This window comes from Geospiza fortis, unplaced genomic scaffold (assembly GCF_000277835.1).
Source record: "Geospiza fortis unplaced genomic scaffold, GeoFor_1.0 scaffold27, whole genome shotgun sequence".
NCBI classification, from domain to species: Eukaryota; Metazoa; Chordata; class Aves; order Passeriformes; family Thraupidae; genus Geospiza; species Geospiza fortis.
In genome coordinates, this window is record NW_005054329.1 from 3985382 (window position 1) to 4003163 (window position 17782).

Genomic DNA, 17782 nt, shown 5'->3' on the forward strand with positions numbered 1-17782 from the left:
CAGGCAGAGAGAACAGGCTTTTGGGTTTTGGTGACTCCTCTGGTCCTGTTGCTGTCAATAGATTTGTTGTCTTTGGCTATGTGTGTCTAAATGTATGTGGAAAAATGAAAAATGTACAGGCCAAATTTCCTTCTTGCTCCTGTAGAGTAACTTCAGGTGGAAAGAACCTGTTTGTCCAGGTGGCAGTGGGGATGTTGTGTTATTTTGTGAGAATTTAAAGTCAGAATTTTCAATACTTTTGGGAGGGGAGGGGTGTTGATGGATGAGAATTGGACTTTCTAGCCTTGAGGGCAGCTCTGAAAGTCTCAGAATAAAGATCTTTGAAACCTAAGAAAGTCAAATCCAAGCAATCTGAGTCCTGGTGCCTCTTGAGCTGAGAAATTCCAGCCTGTAGCACCAGGCTGAGGCAGAGGCTGCTCCCAAGCACAGGGGCCAGCCAAAACCCCTGTGTTCAGCTGGGCAAGGCCATCTTTTAACAGCCCTACCTGTTACAAATGTGCTGGCTGGTGACTGCTTGGGCAGCTGGGTTTTCTGCCATTGCTATGAAGATGTGCTGCAGCATTCATGCATAATTGGGAGCCCTTCTATTAATAATACATGGGAAGCTCATCTTGCTAATATCACCTTCATCTGAGCGTTCCTACTAAATATTTTGATAGATGAAATGGGTAGAGAGTGTATTTAAATACTGTTTGTACTGCAGCTAGGGTACAAAAGGGACAGTGCATCTTTAATTAGACAGGTACATCTGCTTAATTAATTTAGCTGTAAAGCCCTTTTTCCTCTTCATTCTTTCATCTATATGCGGATGCTATATTAGTTCCGCTCCGCTGGTTCCATAGAAACTGAGAAAAAGAGCTCAGACTCATTGAGATGCACTTGGCATGTCTGGGTAGGAGTCTCAGGTCAGTGGTCAACCCCCAAGGGTTTGCAGCAGGCCTGAAGTGCAGAACGTCAGGGTTAGCAGAACATGCTAATACTCATGTAGAACTCTCCCTCAGAAACAACTAAAACAATTGACATTCATTTAATTACTGTAAACGAAACAGCCCCTGCATGACTTTGCATAGTAAAGCCTGTTAATACCAAAAAGGTTCAGTGGGTGGAAGGAGGAATTAGGCTTTTATAATTGGAATGCAACACTTGAAAACCAATTTGGTAACTAGGCGTGATTTTATTAGCATCTTATTCTGGCAAAACAAATGTTGAGCAATGAGAAAAACAAGGTGAAGAGGAGGTGGTAGGAGCACAGTAGGGATCAGACTTTACTGATTGCACAGCTTTGCCCAGGTCTGGAATGGACATCTTCCATCACCCTGCTTCCAAGAGACTTTGTGGAGAGGGCTGCCTGGAGCTTGTGCTGTAAGTTTTAATAAGTTATGCTGTTAATTATGTAGTTTAGCAACAAGGTTGGTTTGTCCAACTTGTTCCACAAAGTTTGGTGTCCACCAGCTCTGGACAGCAGATCCTTCAGTGGTGGAAGAGCACTTGAACACCCCCAGGGAGGAGACCCCTCCTCCAGCAGCACCTCTGCAGGGACCCCTGTAGCTCTCCAAGGATTTCCCTGCTCTCACCTTTCCCTGTGAGGCTTGGGTGCTGCTCAGGGAATGGAGTTAACCCCAACCTGCTCTGTGGTGAGGCCTCTGAGGGGCAGGGATGGCTCATCCTCCTCCTCTCCCCCAAGGAATATTTATTGTCTTTATGTAGGCACTGACAGCCACAGTATTTCCTCTCTAGAAATACACAATAGGATTAAGAGGATGAGGAAACACCAAAGGAAAGGGTGACTGAATGATGAAGTCCCAGAGCCGTAAGTGAACTGAGGTAAAAGGCAGCAATGAGGTCCCTCACCACCAATCCCAGAGCAGGGGGTGTAATTCAGAGACACAGGACTGAGTCCTTGTGACCCCAAACTCCCTCCTTAGTTCCAAGAATAGCACCTAGCACCAAGGCACTCTACAGTCCAGAGCTGTTCCACTTACCCATCCAACTTGGATTAGCCAAGGGGATCATTTCTTCATCCCAGTGGAGGAGGGATTAACTCCCAGTGTGATACCAGTGTGAGCAGCAAAGTTTAAATGCTGTCAGAAGCTCCTCACCAAGGAAAATGACACTTTAGCTCTGGACAAACAGGATCTTTGCCTGTTAACTCTCAGCTGCAAGTATCATAATCCTTTTTTTAAAAAAGAGAGAGCATCAGGAACCCTCAGTCTCTGCTGGAATGTTGCTCTCCCTCTGGAGATGAGAGTCCTTGAACAGCCAGAGTGTTCAGCACCAAATGGTGACATCTTCCAAGTATTCACTTGTTTGAAGCATCCTGCAAAACTTGGGCAAAAATTTATGGAGATAAACTCCAATTCTGTGGGATTTGTTCTTTCAACAGTTCAGTTGGTGTCTCAAAACAGACTGGGCCTTGAAGAAATGTGTTATTTTGAGGCAGATCTGGTAATGGCCAAACAACACAAGGATCTGGCAGCAGGTGCTGGTTCCTTGCTCCCCTTCCCTGTGAGGTGACAGCAAGGTTTGATCAGGACAAGAGCAGGACCAACCCCTGTGTGCCCACAAGTGCCCCTCACAAGTCTGAGGCATAAAAAGATTCCTGGAGCAGCCTCAGTGCTCACTGGGCAGCCAAACCAACTCAGGTCAGCACCAGGGGTTAAATGTTACTGAGTGAGATGGGCTCTGCTATTCTGGATAAAAATGCACGTAGGGACAAGTGCTGGTTTACTCAAAAATGAAATCCCAATTCCTCTGTACCTGTTGTGAACAGGTCAGGGTGAAGAGTGAAAGCTTTTTGCTAAAGGATCTCCACTGGCAGGCAAAGACAACATTATTGGCTTTAAAATTCCATTTTCCCAGAAGTCTGAAACCAGGTTAAATAAACTGGCAATGGCAGACTGAGTATCTAGTGCCTTGAAAGACAGGGAAAATAAACATTAACGCTGCAATGTTAATGTGAGGTGTGCTAGAGCTTCTCCATGGCAAAGCATTAAAACTCAGCCCAGGGAAATTCAAGAGAACTGCCAGAAATGATCAGCATGAACCAATCTGATCTGTTATCATGTGAACCTTTGGGTCAGCCAGACTTAAACATTTCAGTAGCTCAGGGTATTTTTATGGTGTCTAAGCCATGACCAAAGAAATGTTCTTTGACTTTTTCTGAAAGCACTGGGACAGGGTTCTGCAGGGCTTCCTTCCCTTCTCCACAAGCAGGAGAATTTCTAAACTGGAACATTTACTGATGAGCTGTCACAGCTGCCAGGGCAAGGACCTGCAGCTTCCATTTAAAAAACCTTCTCAACCACCACGAATAAACCCCTACTCAGCTCTTATGAAAAGGGATGTTCTGTTGCCCAAGCCCCAGCACTGGGAAGTTTTGTCCCTAAGAACCAGAGCTGGCCCCAAATTCCACACACATTGGGTATCAAGGTTACTCCTTGTTTTACTGGATACCAACACGAGCTACATTTCCCTTCTCTGCAGACACACTGAAGTAATTTCAATTTTCAATGCACAGCAATAAAAAACTAAATGTTTCTTTAATACAATTATGGTATCACTTCCAAGGATATTTACAAACAAGGCTAACTATTTTACAGATGAATGTGCTTCTGCTGTTTCTAGGCTACTACAGTAATGTTCTTCTCAGTCAATGCATGATCATGCTTAATGCATGAGACACTGAGCAGAAGGACAGCTGACTTTAATGTTTGCTGAAAAAAAATCTGCTCCTATTAAAGCTGAAGGAACATGAACAAAATATGCATAGTCATTGAATGGAGGAAACAAGCACCAATCACACATGCACTGGTGGGACACTGAGAGTGTCAGCACAATTCCATGATTTCTCAAGAGCTGTAGAGCACTTCCCACACAGTGGAAGTGTCAGGAATCACAGACAGGGCGACACCTCTGCCATTGGTACTCTGCAGAATGGAAATACACAAACTCAGGATTATTTGACAACATGGATTGAAGTTAACAAGACAAACTGTACCAAGTAACCACACACATTTGGGAGGTATTATTCCTCTAACACTGCATAGGAGGTTGAAAAGGATTCTGCTCTTTAGGAACAGATGGCAAAAAAAGATGTTTTTTTCTGATAGGACAATTAGAAGGCAAAATAAATTTCTGGACTTAGCCACTTGAGATGGAGAGATTCTACAGGAGCCTGGAGTGAAAGGATAAGGGGGAATGGCTTCAGTAGGGTTAGATGGGATATTGGAAACAGATCCTGCCTTGTGAGTGTGGGCAGGCTCTGCCCAGAGCAGCTGTGGCTGCCCCTGGATTCCTGGGAGTGTCCAAGGCCAGGCTGGACAGGGCTTGGAGCACCCTGGGATAGTGGGAGGTGTCCCTGCCCAGGGCAGGGGTGGAATGAGATGAGCTTTGTGGTCCCATCCAACCCAAACCATCCTGGGATACACAAAGAGCTTGACCAGCCTCCTTGGCCCTACCCAGAGCATGTCAGCCATGGTGGGGTTGGGGTTTGGGGGTGTTCTGTTTGTTTGGGGTTTTTTACTGAGCTATTATGAAAAGAAAAACTGTCAGCTGACAGTGATTATTTGTGTGTCAGATTTGTATAAAACTCAACTGCTGTACGAGGGAGACTCTCAATTTAATTGACAGTAGTGTTAATTAGTAATGCTTTTGGTAACTGAGTTTCTCTGGAAAAGAGGATTCCTCTTGGTAGAGGGTTAAGTGAAACCAAAGGCAAATACTTTGGCAAGAGCTGGAAAGGAGTTAGAACTTAGTTCAGAAAAAGAAAGTGGGGCAAGAGACTTAAGAGCATTGGAAATTTTATATATATGTATATATATTAGTGTTTAAGCTAATTGCTATTAGTTTAATTATTATTATTATTATTATATTTTAAAATTATCCTTACTGATCCCAGGCAGCCAATATCACCCTTCTGACTGCTACATTTCTGAGGCTGTTACTCTTCTAGACTTTCAGTGAAATTCATGTAATGGCCAAATTCTCTCATATGGCTGTAACTGGCTTCTGCTTCTCTGGGCAAGACACTGGAACCATGGATTATCTGGAGAGTTCCATGTTCTATAGCAAAGGTTTAAAAAGCAAAGGAGAGCACTGCAAGCTGGAGCCTTCTCTACCCACCAAGACCATTCAAGAGGCAGCTCTGCTGTTCCCATCCCAGCTTTGGGAATTGACAGGCAGAAAGGACAATTCCCACTCTGCTCAACCCTCCAGTTCCTTGTCAGTGTCCAGCTGCTGAGGCTTCCTTGGGTGCATTTCCAAACAGCTTTAAACTGGCTCTTCCAGGTGCATTCCTGTTTCTGGAGCATGGAATGGGCTCTGGATTTCAGGAGTTTGTAGAACCTGTGGTGTTCTATGTACAGGGCTGTGGACAGGGTGTTCTCCCTCCAGCAGAGTCTGTTCCTGTCCCTGTATCCTCCCAGGCTGAAGGGAGCTTATGCAGTAGAGAAAATACTTTCAGTCTTGACCCAGCTTTTCTCTAGAACACAGGAGAATCACAGAAGGTGCAAGGTCCCTGCAATAACCTCTTGATCCATTCAGGATCTGCAAATAAGAAAACAAATTGTTTAAAGCTGGAGGTAGAGATGAACAGAGGAATGACACCTGAGATGCACAAACTCAACAGGAATCTTGGACAATTTGTATATATTCACATGCAGGAGTGACTGAAAATTCAACTCTGTTTCTGCCTTGAAATTTCAAGTAATGCCAGTTTAAATTCCACCTCATCAGGGGACAAAATTAAGGTGAAACACTCCATGGTTTATCCTTACATGCTTACAGCTGTATAGGAAAAAAATATCAAGGATCATCATGGCCTAACTGCAATGTTCTCATTTTCTAAACTGAAATTAGATCCCTCACATAATACAGTCCTTGGTTCCTGTTTTTTTATTCCTCTTCCAGAACTGGATGCTGATATATTCAACTTGAATATCAAACTAACTGCTGGAGCATTCCAGATTATGTGTTTACCCAGATTTCATTAAAATGTGGGATTTATACCTCAATTTCTGCAGTTATTAATTTGCAATTAACACATCACTAATGCCAAGACACTGTGAAATGCAGAGCTTCACAGGGGAACTGCCTAAAAGAGAAAACCAGTGAAACTAATTCAAACCATTTTGTAGATAAAAAGCCCCAATCCTGCCTCTTTTGGGCCCAGGAACATTTTACCTTCTGGGGTTGGGTGCCGTGCAATGCTGTCATGAAGCAAACACCTCCTGTACACCAAACTCTGGCAGGACTGGTAGGTTAGAAAGCACCTGTGAAAGGACAAGCAGTTTTATCTTTAGGAGAGTAAAGGCAGTAATGAACCACATTAAATATGAAAATTAATAATTTATTAATTCAGGTAAACTTCCCAAGAGTACCAAATTGCATATGGACACAAAAATGAAAGGTCAAAACTCAATATATTATTGACAAAAGAATTCTAGCATACAGTAGAGGAGTTGAAAAGCTTGAGGCCCTCCTGCACAGGGAAGAACCAGGGTGTCCTTAAGGCCATGACTATTTACCCAAACTAGCACAAAAAACCTGTTAGGCACAGCTTTTCTCTGTGACAAACTAGTGACTTGCCACAGCTCCAGTGACGATCTCCCTGTACCTCCCACACTGGTTTCAGGAAGATTTCATTTTCTAAAATTTCAAATTCTAATATTTCATTTTCTATAATTTCATTTCATTTGTCTGACATCTCAATGAGCCTGTTCTCAACCATTTCTTGTTAAACTGCTTTTGTTTTCAAATGCTGAAGTAGCTTGAACAAACCCTCCTTCCAGTGACGTTCCAAAGGATGACTTGTCCTCAATTTTCCCTTGCCTGCTTTCTCCCTGACTCCATATTTCCCAAAAACAAGATGCTCAAAATCATTTTATTATAAAAACACTGTCCTGCTAAGAGAACCAAATCCAACCTCCAGTGCCCTGGCTCTTATGGAAGAGGACAGAAAAAAACTGCAGCATGGCTACGATGCTTCAAGCCTTTTCACTCCAGTGCTAACAAGTGGTTTGGTGAGCTCCTGAAGGATGTTTGAGTCACCCAGAGGGGACAAGCTCTGGCTGCTCAGCCCATTCATTACCTGAGCCAAATGTGGCCGTTGGAGCACACGGCCTGCTTGCGGTCGGTGAAGGGCAGGATCTCCTTGCACAAACTGCAGTGCTCAGGGAAGGTCTGCTTGTTCATCTTCTTCAGGATGTGCCCAATCAGCACCTACAACACACAGGAGGCACTTGGTGACACAGCCCTCACTGTGATTTCAGAGTGACACACAATAAGCTGAATCCCAAAAAAATCAAAGTGTAAGAAATACAATGTATCAGTAAGTATTCATTTATTCTCCTTTTGTTCTAAAGATTTCTGTCCCACACTAAAGGGATACAGACTATAAAAACAGTAATTCCTTGCAAATTTTAAAAGTACTGAAAGAACTGATATCACACCACTGACATAACAGCAATGCTTTCCCTCATGCCTATCACAGTGGATGTGCTAAAAAGAATTCCTGTTCAGAAATTACCTGGATGTCTTCAGCAGTCATCTGGGAGTACAATGTTTATAGCAGAACATTTATGTGATCAAATTTGTCTGTGACATTTCAATAGATATAAACACATCCCAGGGACCTTTAAAGTGTGACAGCAAACTGAATAGATAAAATACAATTTAGAAGTCGCTTTTCATCACTATAAAAAAGAAACAAGATTCTTCTAAGATAAGAAAAGCAACCTCTCAAACTTTCAATTCATAGTAATTGGATGCCAGAACAACCCAGCAGTTGTGCCAGAGCACTTTCCTAGGGAGTTACTGATGGCCACACTTGGCTGTGATGCCAGCAGGGAAAACACCACACTAACATTAGAACCACAGTGTGATTGACTAGAGGAAATACACCTGAAGTTGACTTGTGTAAAGATGATGGAATAAACAAACTCAGTATTGAAAACAAACATCCCTCAATCAGTTCATGTTCTAAACCCACGGACAGCAGCACAATAACGCCAGTCCTTGCCCCTGTTCTCCAAAAACTTTATTCTTTATTGTACCTGATCCAAATTTCAACATCTGTATTTACATTCCCTCCTATTTCACAATATCAAGGAAGGACAATTTAAGCTGAATGCTCTACAGAATCTCACTGGCAAGGATGACATGACCACAGCTCTCCTTCCCAGCCCAGCTGTATTTTCAGGAGGGGGGACAAAGAAGTGACAGTGACACAGAATCCCCCAAGCAGAGGTGCCACTTACTCGTGCTGTTCTGTCATCATAGCCATCATCAGACATTAGGAAGTCACAGACTCCTCTGGTGGGAATGCTGGTGTTCTCTGTAATCCACGTGTGCAGGTAAACTTCTCCCAACACCCGTTTCATGTGTTCTCGTGTCAAGTGCATTTCTACGGCCTCAATCTGTGCCTGTATTTCAAGAAGCTTTTCTACCATTGGCTCACGGCCTCCAGAGTCACTTGACTGATGGAGAGAATCCTCTGCAGTGTCATCAATGTCCACACCTTTGCCTGTGTCCCCCAGGCTCTGCTTGCTGGCTTGTTTTGAAGTTCCTTCCTCTTGATCATCTTCAGTGCTGCCCATCCCAGGGGAATCTGATATCAAGATTTTGGCATCCTCATGTGAAGGTCTCCACGTGACCTCTGAGGGGGCTTTCTGCATCGACTGGTACAAAATCCTCAAGAGAAACAACTTAAACCTCCAGAAGTAAGTGGAACCACAGCTCTCTATCTTTTTATCCAGTGCTTCCTGTAAGAACTGAGGAATGTGCTTATCCTTCAAGATTTTCCAGCGTACAAGATCCGTCAAGTCCACTTGCCTGAAAAGATTCTGAACAGAAGATTCCAAGAGCTGTGCAGCTGCCTCCTCAAAAGTCTTGAGGGTGACAAACTGAACCTGGTAGTTTTTGTTGACGGGGTGCAGCCCGTTGGCCATGCCCTCGGTGGTGATGACCGCCAGGTACGCCCCACAGGGGCTGACAGCGATCCCGTGAGTCCTGACACAGCCAAACACCTCCGAGAGCTTTATCAGCTGGTGCTCAAACTTTAAAGCAACGTCTGTGAATATGGGGATGAGCTGCCTGACCTTGCCATCGCTGGAGCAGGTGTACACCGTGCCGTTCTGCTTGTCTGCAGTCATGGAGACAATGGGCAAGGAGTGGAGCCCAGTCACGTGGGAGTTGTGCACGTTCAGCCCTGCTTTGGATATCAGCAGGAGGCACCAGAACACGTAAGGGCCTCTCGCAGCCACCACCAGGCTACAGCTGCATTTCTGGTAGGGGTGGTAGAGAGGGATGCATTTGATGCTGTGCACAGGCAGCTGGTCCATCTCCTGCCACAGGACCACGGGCTGTCTCAGCGTGAAGTAGCCTTTGACCGCCTTGAGGTTGACAGGGATGATCTTCACCGGGCCATAGGCACTGCCCACGATCAGCCCGCTCATCTTGCGGTTGTTGTGCTCGTACTCCCACCAGGACAACACGCTGGGGGAGCTTATTCCCGACTCGATGGTGTTGCAGGAAGTGATGGATTCCTTCCCCAGGAAGGGCAGCTGGAACTGCCACACGGCGATGTTCCCGTTTTCAAAGAGCACAGCCAGCAGCACGCTGCCCACATCCCGGCACTCGTTGTTGTGCTTCACCTGCTGGGTGGTGCAGATGCCCGACCACTCCATGCGCACCGGGGCCTGCATGCTGTGCCGCCGCTGGAACTCAGGGAAATCTCCCAGCTCCCCGCAGGGAGTGTCAGCCTTGCACAGTCTGTAACCTGCCTCCAACAGGCGCTCGCCGTACAGCTCGGTCAGGTCCACCAGCTGCACCCACTGCAGCCGGTTGAGGTTGGCGTGGATGCTCAGGCGGTTGTCCATGGTCAGGGCAGCCAGCAGGCACCTCCCGTTGGCGTCACAGCCCAGAGGGGACCAGCTGGAATATTTGAAACCCCGCATGGGTGGCAGGGACTTCCCCTCGGGGTTGAACACTCGGTCCAGCATAAACGTCTGGCTGACAGTGGGATCCACTGAGCTGGCGAATTTCTCCTTGCACTCAGCCACCTCCTTCTTTGGGCCGACCTAAAACACAACAAAAAGAACCTCTAAAACAACTGTACAGCTGGTTTTTTTAGGAAGACTTTCCTGGAATGAATTCCCTCTTCAAACAGAGCATCCCCAAACACAACCAACACTACACTGGTGTTGCTTTGATTTTTTAAGCTTTTTAATGTTTATATTTTTGCAATGAAATTTTTTTCAATCACAACCAACACTACACTGGTGCTGCTTTGATTTTTTAAAGATTTTAAAATATTTTTAATGTTTATACTTTTGTAATGAATTTTTTTCAATCACAACCAACACTACACTGGTGTTGCTTTGATTTTTTAAGTTTTTAAAGGGTTTTTAATGTTTATATTTTCGTATATGAATTTTTACATACTTTATGTAAATAATTTATTGTTTTCCATTCTTTTAGAAAAGAAATTTGATATAAGTCTGTTTTCAGTTTCAAAAGAAATTTGGTATTGGTTTGTTTAGTGTCTGTGGAGAGGTGGTACTTTCACCCTCCAACCCACTGTCACTTTTAAAAATTTATAAATGTTGAAGTTAAAAAAATAAAAGTCCCTTTTATTACCCTAAAAAAAGCAGCAAGCCCACATCGTGTTGTTTTGTGTCCTATAGCAACACACTGGTTAATTGATGTCACTCCTAAAGACTTCAGCTCCATTAATGCCCTGAATTTGCATAGTTTTGACTCTCAGCTACTGAAGTTTTGTCTGCTGAATCAAAGAGCCTGTTTTCATACTTTTGTTCTATTAAAGATATCTGGCATAATATGTAAATACTCAGTATCTCAACTCCATTCCATATTCTCAGCATTGTTTCGGAAAATAAAATCAGATTCACAACAACAAAATTATTACTTAGTAAGATATTCACCCACATCTGCCATCTCATAAAAAGTCAGATGTCCCCCTGAAGGCCAGAGAAATCCCTGCTGCAAAAACCCTTCAGCTTAAGGTAGAAAAACAAAGGAAGATTCCTACTTTAAATTGTATTGAAATAACTGTACTGGAGCTCAAGTGATCCTCAGAAAAACTGCAGAACTTCAGAATCCCTGGGCATCACTGGGATGATGCTTTTAAAATGAGAGCCTGCAGCAAGTTCTGGGCAGGGCAGCTCCCCAAGAGGAGGATCAGAATCCCGGGATGGGTCAGGCTGGAAGGGACCACACTGGGGGAAACTCCAGACTCTCTCTGGATTCTGCACAGGAAAAAAAGTTCTTGTCGTATTCAGATGCAGCTCTGTGCCTATCAGTTTATCCTCATTTCTCCTGTCTTACTGCTTGGCGCCATTGTGAAAAGCCACAGAATCGTTAAAGTTAGAAAAGCCTCTGAGATCACCGAGTCCAGCCTGTGCCCGATCCCCACCTTGTCACCCAGCCCAAGCCCTGAGTGCCACCTCCAGTCGTTCCTTGAACACCTCCACCAGCTCCCTGGGCAGCCCATCCCGCAGTCCGACCACCCCTCTTGGGAGGAAACTCCTCCTGATGTCCACCCTGAACCTCCCCCGGCTCCTTTTCCTCGCCACCTCCCCCTTTAGACACGGACACCCATTGCCGAGGCCGTGCCAGGCGCCCACCTTGAGCATGCAGGCGGCGGCGGGCGCGGGCACGGCGGTGCGGTGGATGACCATGTCCTGCCCGCCGCTGTGCACGTCGCTGATCATCTCAAAGCCATAGGGAGCCCAGACCTCATCAGCACCTTTGCTTAGGAGTGGTTGTGAAAGAACTGTTTGTTCATACCAGTGGGGTGTAAAGATCCACTTGCTGAACCTGCTGAGTTAAGGGGATAGGCTTAAGCACGTACTCAAAAACCCACGGGGATCCACCCCAGGACAGCTGTAGCTTCAGTTGTCATTTTTTCCCATCCCAGCACAGTTTCAGGGAGAAGAGGGGTCATTATTTTTTAATCACCCTGGCTCAAGAGTGCTTTGTGAGCACAGCTGTGAGCAGTGGAGCAACAGAGCTCTGCCTGGAGCAAGCAAAGCTCAGCCTGCTCCTCCTCCTTGTTTTCCAGGATAAACCATTATCAGCAAAGGCTGCAGTCCCTCTACTTCAAGAAGAAGTTTGCAGAGAGAGTTGCAGAGGTCAAACCCAAAGTGGAAGGCAAGTGACAAAGACGTGCTTAGGGACTTTGTGCCAGCACAGGGATCACTCCCAGGAAGAGCATCCTCTGTGCCAGGATGAGCCTGGATGGAGCTGGCAGTGATGGGAAGGGAAGGGAAGGGAAGGGAAGGGAAGGGAAGGGAAGGGAAGGGAAGGGAAGGGAAGGGGTGTGGGGTCTGCAGGACATGGGACCCTGCGGGACAGGGGACACGGAATACGGGATACAGGAACTTGCGGGACAGGGGACACGGGACCCTGTGGGACATGCGGCCCTGCGGGACCGTGACCGGGCGGGGGGCAGCGTCCGACAAGTTGTTAAATGGAGCTTTTGGCTTCTCCCCCGCCCGCGCCGCGGCTGATCCCGCAGGCGGTGCGGGCAGACGGCACTGCCCCGGCTCACCGCGTTCCCTTTGACGGGCTGCGGGCGATGCTCTCCCAGCCCTCTGCTTCGTCTGCAAAAGCTTTAAAATGATTTTGAGAGAGGTTTTTAAAGCATGTTCTGCCCAGCCACTGGAGAAGTTGAACGGAATCCTTTAAGGATGAGCACTAGATTTAGCTTCAAATTGCGCGTGGCATTTCAGCAGCGTCAGAAGGCTCGTGGTGGATCTGTTGGAGTAGGAGTTGTGTAGCTGCAGAAAGCAGCTTTGATTTCTTTACTCATGGAGTGGGGGATTCCAAAAATAAGGCTGTGATGTTTGTGTGTTAACTCCCAGTCGGTGCTGACCGGTTTGTTTCACTTTAAAGCAATCTGGTGCTCTGAAAAGGAAGCTGCAGTCACCACATGGAAACCCACCCGTGAAACGCAAACGTAAATTATCCATAAACACCTTCAGGAAGGGTGCCACGGAGGCTGACAGGAGGGAGGAGGGAAGCTCATCACAAAAAACTGTTCCTAAGAAGCAGCTGACTGACAAACAGAATGAAAGCCAGAAGAACAAACCTTTCATCAAGACGTCCAGCCTGTTTAAAAACAACCCAGACATTCCAGAAATTCACAGGTATTTTAGATAAATGGGAAAGAAGAACCCCTTTCAATGCCTTGAAATTCAGGGTCTTGAATTCTTGCCCTTGTTTAGCAGAGCAGTTGCTTGGCAGATGAAGTTTCATTGCTGATTATGTAGAATGGTGTTCTATTTTTAACCCTACTGTTTGTTTTGGTTTTGTTTCTCCTAACTCTAACAGAAAGGAAGTGCAGCAGGTGCAAGAAAATGTTTTCACTACAGATTCCTTCAGCCAGCTGGACCTCCACCCACATCTGGTGAGTGGCAGGAGGGCTACCATGCCTCAGAAACATAGGTTTTTGGCTGGAGGGCAGCTCAGAGAGCCTTTATTCATGGTGACCTGGATATTTCACCTGATTTTGTTACTCAGGGTGCTGGTCCATGTCCTGACCTGTCCCCAGACACAGTCCCAGCCCTCTTCACTGTTTACTGCTGTAGTACCAAAAAAGCCATAGAAAACCAGCAATTGTGTAATTCTGATTAACTAAGAAGTATTTTGAGGAGATGGGAACTTTATGGACCAGTTATGCAGAGAATAAATGTCAGTCTTCTGGGTTTTGTTCCGTATTAGGAGTACAAGAAGTAACAAAAGGAACAGTTTGACAATAAAACCTTTATTTCTCTTTATTATCTCTCTCTAGATCTCCACAATAAACACTGTCCTAAACATATGCAGCATGACCAGGTAAGCAAATCAGTATCAAAGCTTTGCAGTTTACCCCTAAAAGCCAGTCACCTGTGATTATTTCATTATATTTAACGGGTTTGTGAAGACCACAGTACCACTGTTCTTTTTTCTATTGGGTTTGTGGGCACTCCTGCCTTCTGGTTTGGTACTTGAATCATAAACCCATCTGGTTTGAATTTATCATATCTGATGCCTGCTCAGTGGTTTTGCTTAGAAATCACCTCAGCTGATGCAGCTGCACAGCAGAGATGAGTGTGGGGAATTTGGGGTAAAGAGTTTTGAGTCAGTCACTGTGTGTTAAAATCTTGGAATTCCATCCTGTGCTGCATCTGCATTTCCTGCCCTGCTTTGTTTGTCACCCAGTGTTCAGAAGCAAACGATTCCTGTGCTCCTGCAAGGCAGAGATGCCCTGGTGAGATCTCAGACTGGTTCAGGTCAGTGTTGAACTGTCTCTGTCCTTCCTTAGGGTGTGTTAACTGCATTTATTTAGCTAGATCTTAGTGGGGTAGCACCACCTCTCTTTTCTAATTGACCCTTTATTGAATTGCCTGTTAATGTTCCATTCTGGAAACTTCCTATTTAATAGAAACTTTTCCAGACTCTGACTGCAGTTTTAAGAGTGGTGGGACAAATGGGGCTTTGGTTTTCTGGAGTGTTGTAATTGCCACATATATTTTTTTAATGGAAAGTTTTCTTATTTTCTCCCTTTCAAAAAGGTAAAACTCTTGCCTATGGGATTCCACTTGTGCAGTCTTTGCAAGGAATGGAATCCAAAATACAGGTAGGTCCAACAGCACTAAATAAATTTGCTTTTGAAACTAAGATGAATAAAAACAAAATCCAGCTCCTGTAGTCATTGCTGTCTCTTTTTCATACAAGCAATCCACATTCCTCTTTATTTGTACATGTGACAGATGGGATTTTCCAGTTACAAATCAATGTTAGCCATTCCCCATTGCTCCATGCTGCAGGATAAATTGGAAATGGCCTAAATTATCAGGTGTGGAGAAAGTAGAGAGCAGAAGAAATGGTCTGTAAGAACTGAAAACAAAGGTTCCTGTTAGGTAATCTTTGGCATGGGGTGGGATTGGGTAATTGCTCCCAGTTTGGATCATACACCAGAAAATGCTGCTGCAGATCTTGTGCGTTTTATGGAAAGGGATCATCCTGACTGAAGGGTTGAAGCATTTCCTGCCCATCCTGGATTGTCACTGCTACCTGCAGATTGTTGCTGTGCATCAAGCAGGAGAGCATCCCTGCAGCTCAGCAGCACAGGAGTGAAACAATGTGTGTGTGCAAGGAAATGTTGGCTTTGACTGTGAGCAGCTTTCCCAGCAGGGACAAGAAGGCAGTGTAGGACTGACACATGAAAAACTTGATTTTATAAAAGCTGTGGGGCAGAAATACCCTAAAACATCATGTACAGGCTTGCACTGAAGGCCTTCAGTGCTGGCTGAGAGCAGGGAGGTGTGGAAGGGCTGTGCTCAGTGCTGCCTTCTCTCAGAGCCCTGCTCTTGTGTGTTTGCAGCGCAGTGATGGCCCCTACGCGCTCGTGCTCGTCCCAACCAGGGAGGTAGGTGGCTTTTCCTTCCTCAATCTGTCTGAACACTGATTTTTGGGGAGCTAGGTGGCTTTTCCTTCCTCAATCTGTCTGAACACTGATTTTTGGGGAGCTACGTGGCTCTTCCTACCTCTGTTTGTCTGAACACTGATTTTTGGCATGTGGGTGTGGGTCCACCAGAGCTCCCCGCATCAGAAAACATTCTCAGATCACTCTCCTTTTGTTCAGATCTTGCCCTCACAGAAAGTGTTGTCATTTTTCAGAGTAAGAAAGGAGTTTCTCAGTTCTCCTCCTGCAGTTGGAAATCTCTGGAGGCTGCAGAACCTCTCTGGCTCAGTGCAGGGGGAATGAGTAAAACCAATGAATTCAGCTTTGCAAATGTGTAACTTTATACAAATATTTCATTTTCAAAGCTGTTTATTCAAATCCATAAGTGAATGCTGAAGCTGAGGCTTCCAAGAGTTGGTTCTCCACTGAACTCTTCTATTTAATTTATATTATTTGCAATTGCAAAGGCAGTGTCAGAAAAGGTTATCAGCCTTTTTTATTTTTGTTTGGTATGTCAAATGATAATAACTTCCATGTGGAGAATTGATTGCAGATATCTCATTTGGGGTCCAATATTTTATGCAGCCTGCAGTACAATATCTCTGCTCTGTTACTGAAAGGAGAAGGCTCTGAAGCTATTTAAATTTTTACAGCAACAACTTTCTGCCTCTTTAGGATGCCATGTGAATACTAAGCATGAAGGAAACTGCGTGTAAACTCATTTAAAGGGCTGCCATTGAGAGTACTTAGGAAGATAATTTGTGATTACAATTGGTATTACTTTGCAATGGAAGCAATAACCTTTCTTGAGAAAAGAAATGCAGAAAGATCCAGTGGCACAATCACTCCATGGGTCAGGTGAGGAACTGTGAGGGCTGCCTGAAGAGAATTGACCTATGTGTTTCCTTTTCATGGTGTTTTTTTCCCCAGAATTTCTATAATTTTCCCTTTTATTCTTCCTCTGGAGCAAGATCTGTGCCTGTAGCTTGTTTTCTCCCCAGGTCATTCACAGAAGCCAGCAGAAGTCTCTCTTGTCCTGAGAGCTGGCTCGTGGAGCTGAGCCAGTAGAGAGGTTTTTGAGCAGGTCAAAATACAATAAAAGAGAGATTGTTCAAGAGAAAAAAATTAATAAGCAGCTTCTAAAAGAAAAACTAAGAATGCATTTAGAATTCTGATATACATAGCTAGATTAATTTACAGATTTTTGTGCCATGGGGATTTGTAATCCAGCTTTTTAGTCCAGAGAGACTTTTTCAGAGCTCATTTTCTTTTGTTGATTTCCATAGCTTGCACTCCAAAGTTTTGATACAATCCAGAAACTACTTAAGGTAAGAATTCAATGCTCTGTGTTCTTCTTATTCCTGTAAGGAGCTAAACAACTTCAGTTCCTGTGAATTCAGCTGGAGGTTTAAGGAAATCCAGCACCTGGCAAGATGTATGGTCCTTAAAGATAAATGTGTATAAGTGTGTGATTTCCCTATGGCATGTTTTAAATTATTACATGAGCAATTAAGTGATTAATTATAGCACCCTAGTTGCACATGTGCTGATAAACAAGCACAGTTGATTTTCACAGCCATTTGTTTGTAGAAATACCTTTCATTGTCTCAGGCTGAGTTATGAATGGAAACTCTGGTGGTGACAAGGACCGTTTTACTGAAACTAATACTGGCCAGATGGGTTTCAGATGGGGAGCAGGACTTGGGGAACTGCTTTGCCAGCTGAATGACTGGAGAAATGAGAAGGCTTTTAAAATCATTAAATGATAGTGCTTTCCTTGTAATTGAAGCAGAGTATCTTACTATTGGGCTAGAAGGTGTTTAAATCATTTATTTATCTGATCCATATTTCCACCCCCTCCTCATTTTTCTTTGGAATAATAGGGTACTTCCTCATTATTTATAAGTCTTATAAATTTATAAGTCTTAAAAAGAGACTTACAAGTCTTTTTTTAGTGCTGGAGCTGTGATCACATCACATGCACACTGCTGTCAGCCCCATCCTCTCTCTTTTTGCCAAGAAACATCAGTTTTTGATTAGGCTTTGTCTTGTTATTAAGAAGAATCATTGCTGGTCTTGGTTTTCTTTTCTGTAGCCATTTACCTGGATTGTGCCTGGAGTGCTAATGGGGGGAGAAAAGAGAAAATCAGAAAAAGCCAGGTAGGAAAACAACTTCTTAAATTGTATTTTGGGTCCTTCTACTCTACAGACTCTTTATCTGCTACTCTTCTTCAGAGTGTTTTTTTTTACTGGGAGGGAGGATGGTGAGCTTGGATCAAGCTGTGATCCCCTGGATCTTACACAGGCATAGTGGCT

General features: G+C 44.6%; 2 protein-coding genes across 2 annotated transcripts in view; one reads left to right on the top strand and one right to left on the bottom strand.

The window, feature by feature from the left end:
- Positions 1-3520: 3520 nt before the first annotated feature.
- Positions 3521-11729, bottom strand: GTF3C4 (general transcription factor IIIC subunit 4). Its single transcript, XM_005421275.2, has 5 exons — positions 11643-11729; positions 8256-10076; positions 7088-7218; positions 6181-6269; positions 3521-5544 (listed from the first exon to the last, which is right to left on the bottom strand). The coding sequence occupies exons 1-5, from the start codon at positions 11727-11729 to the stop codon at positions 5480-5482; spliced, it is 2193 nt and encodes a 730-aa protein (XP_005421332.1). The 3' UTR covers positions 3521-5479.
- A 624-nt stretch (positions 11730-12353) lies between these two features.
- DDX31 (DEAD-box helicase 31) overlaps positions 12354-17782 on the top strand; it is a 43065-nt gene continuing 37636 nt past the window's right edge. Inside the window, exons 1-9 of the mRNA XM_005421386.2 lie at positions 12354-12479; positions 12913-13166; positions 13351-13426; positions 13811-13854; positions 14221-14291; positions 14574-14638; positions 15386-15430; positions 16753-16794; positions 17562-17626. Of these exons, the coding sequence (XP_005421443.1) occupies positions 12354-12479; positions 12913-13166; positions 13351-13426; positions 13811-13854; positions 14221-14291; positions 14574-14638; positions 15386-15430; positions 16753-16794; positions 17562-17626 (788 nt within the window). The remainder of the gene's footprint in view (positions 12480-12912; positions 13167-13350; positions 13427-13810; positions 13855-14220; positions 14292-14573; positions 14639-15385; positions 15431-16752; positions 16795-17561; positions 17627-17782) is intronic.

Excerpts from the sequence above, each read along its gene's own strand:
- GTF3C4 (XM_005421275.2), bottom strand. The coding sequence starts at position 11,729 with ATGATCAGCGACGTGCACAGCGGCGGGCAGGACATGGTCATCCACCGC. Across the intron at positions 10,077-11,642 it reads CCGCCGCCTGCATGCTCAAG|GTCGGCCCAAAGAAGGAGGT; the intron begins GTGGGCGCCTGG and ends GTTGTGTTTTAG. Across the intron at positions 5,545-6,180 it reads ACGGCACCCAACCCCAGAAG|ATCCTGAATGGATCAAGAGG; the intron begins GTAAAATGTTCC and ends TCTTATTTGCAG.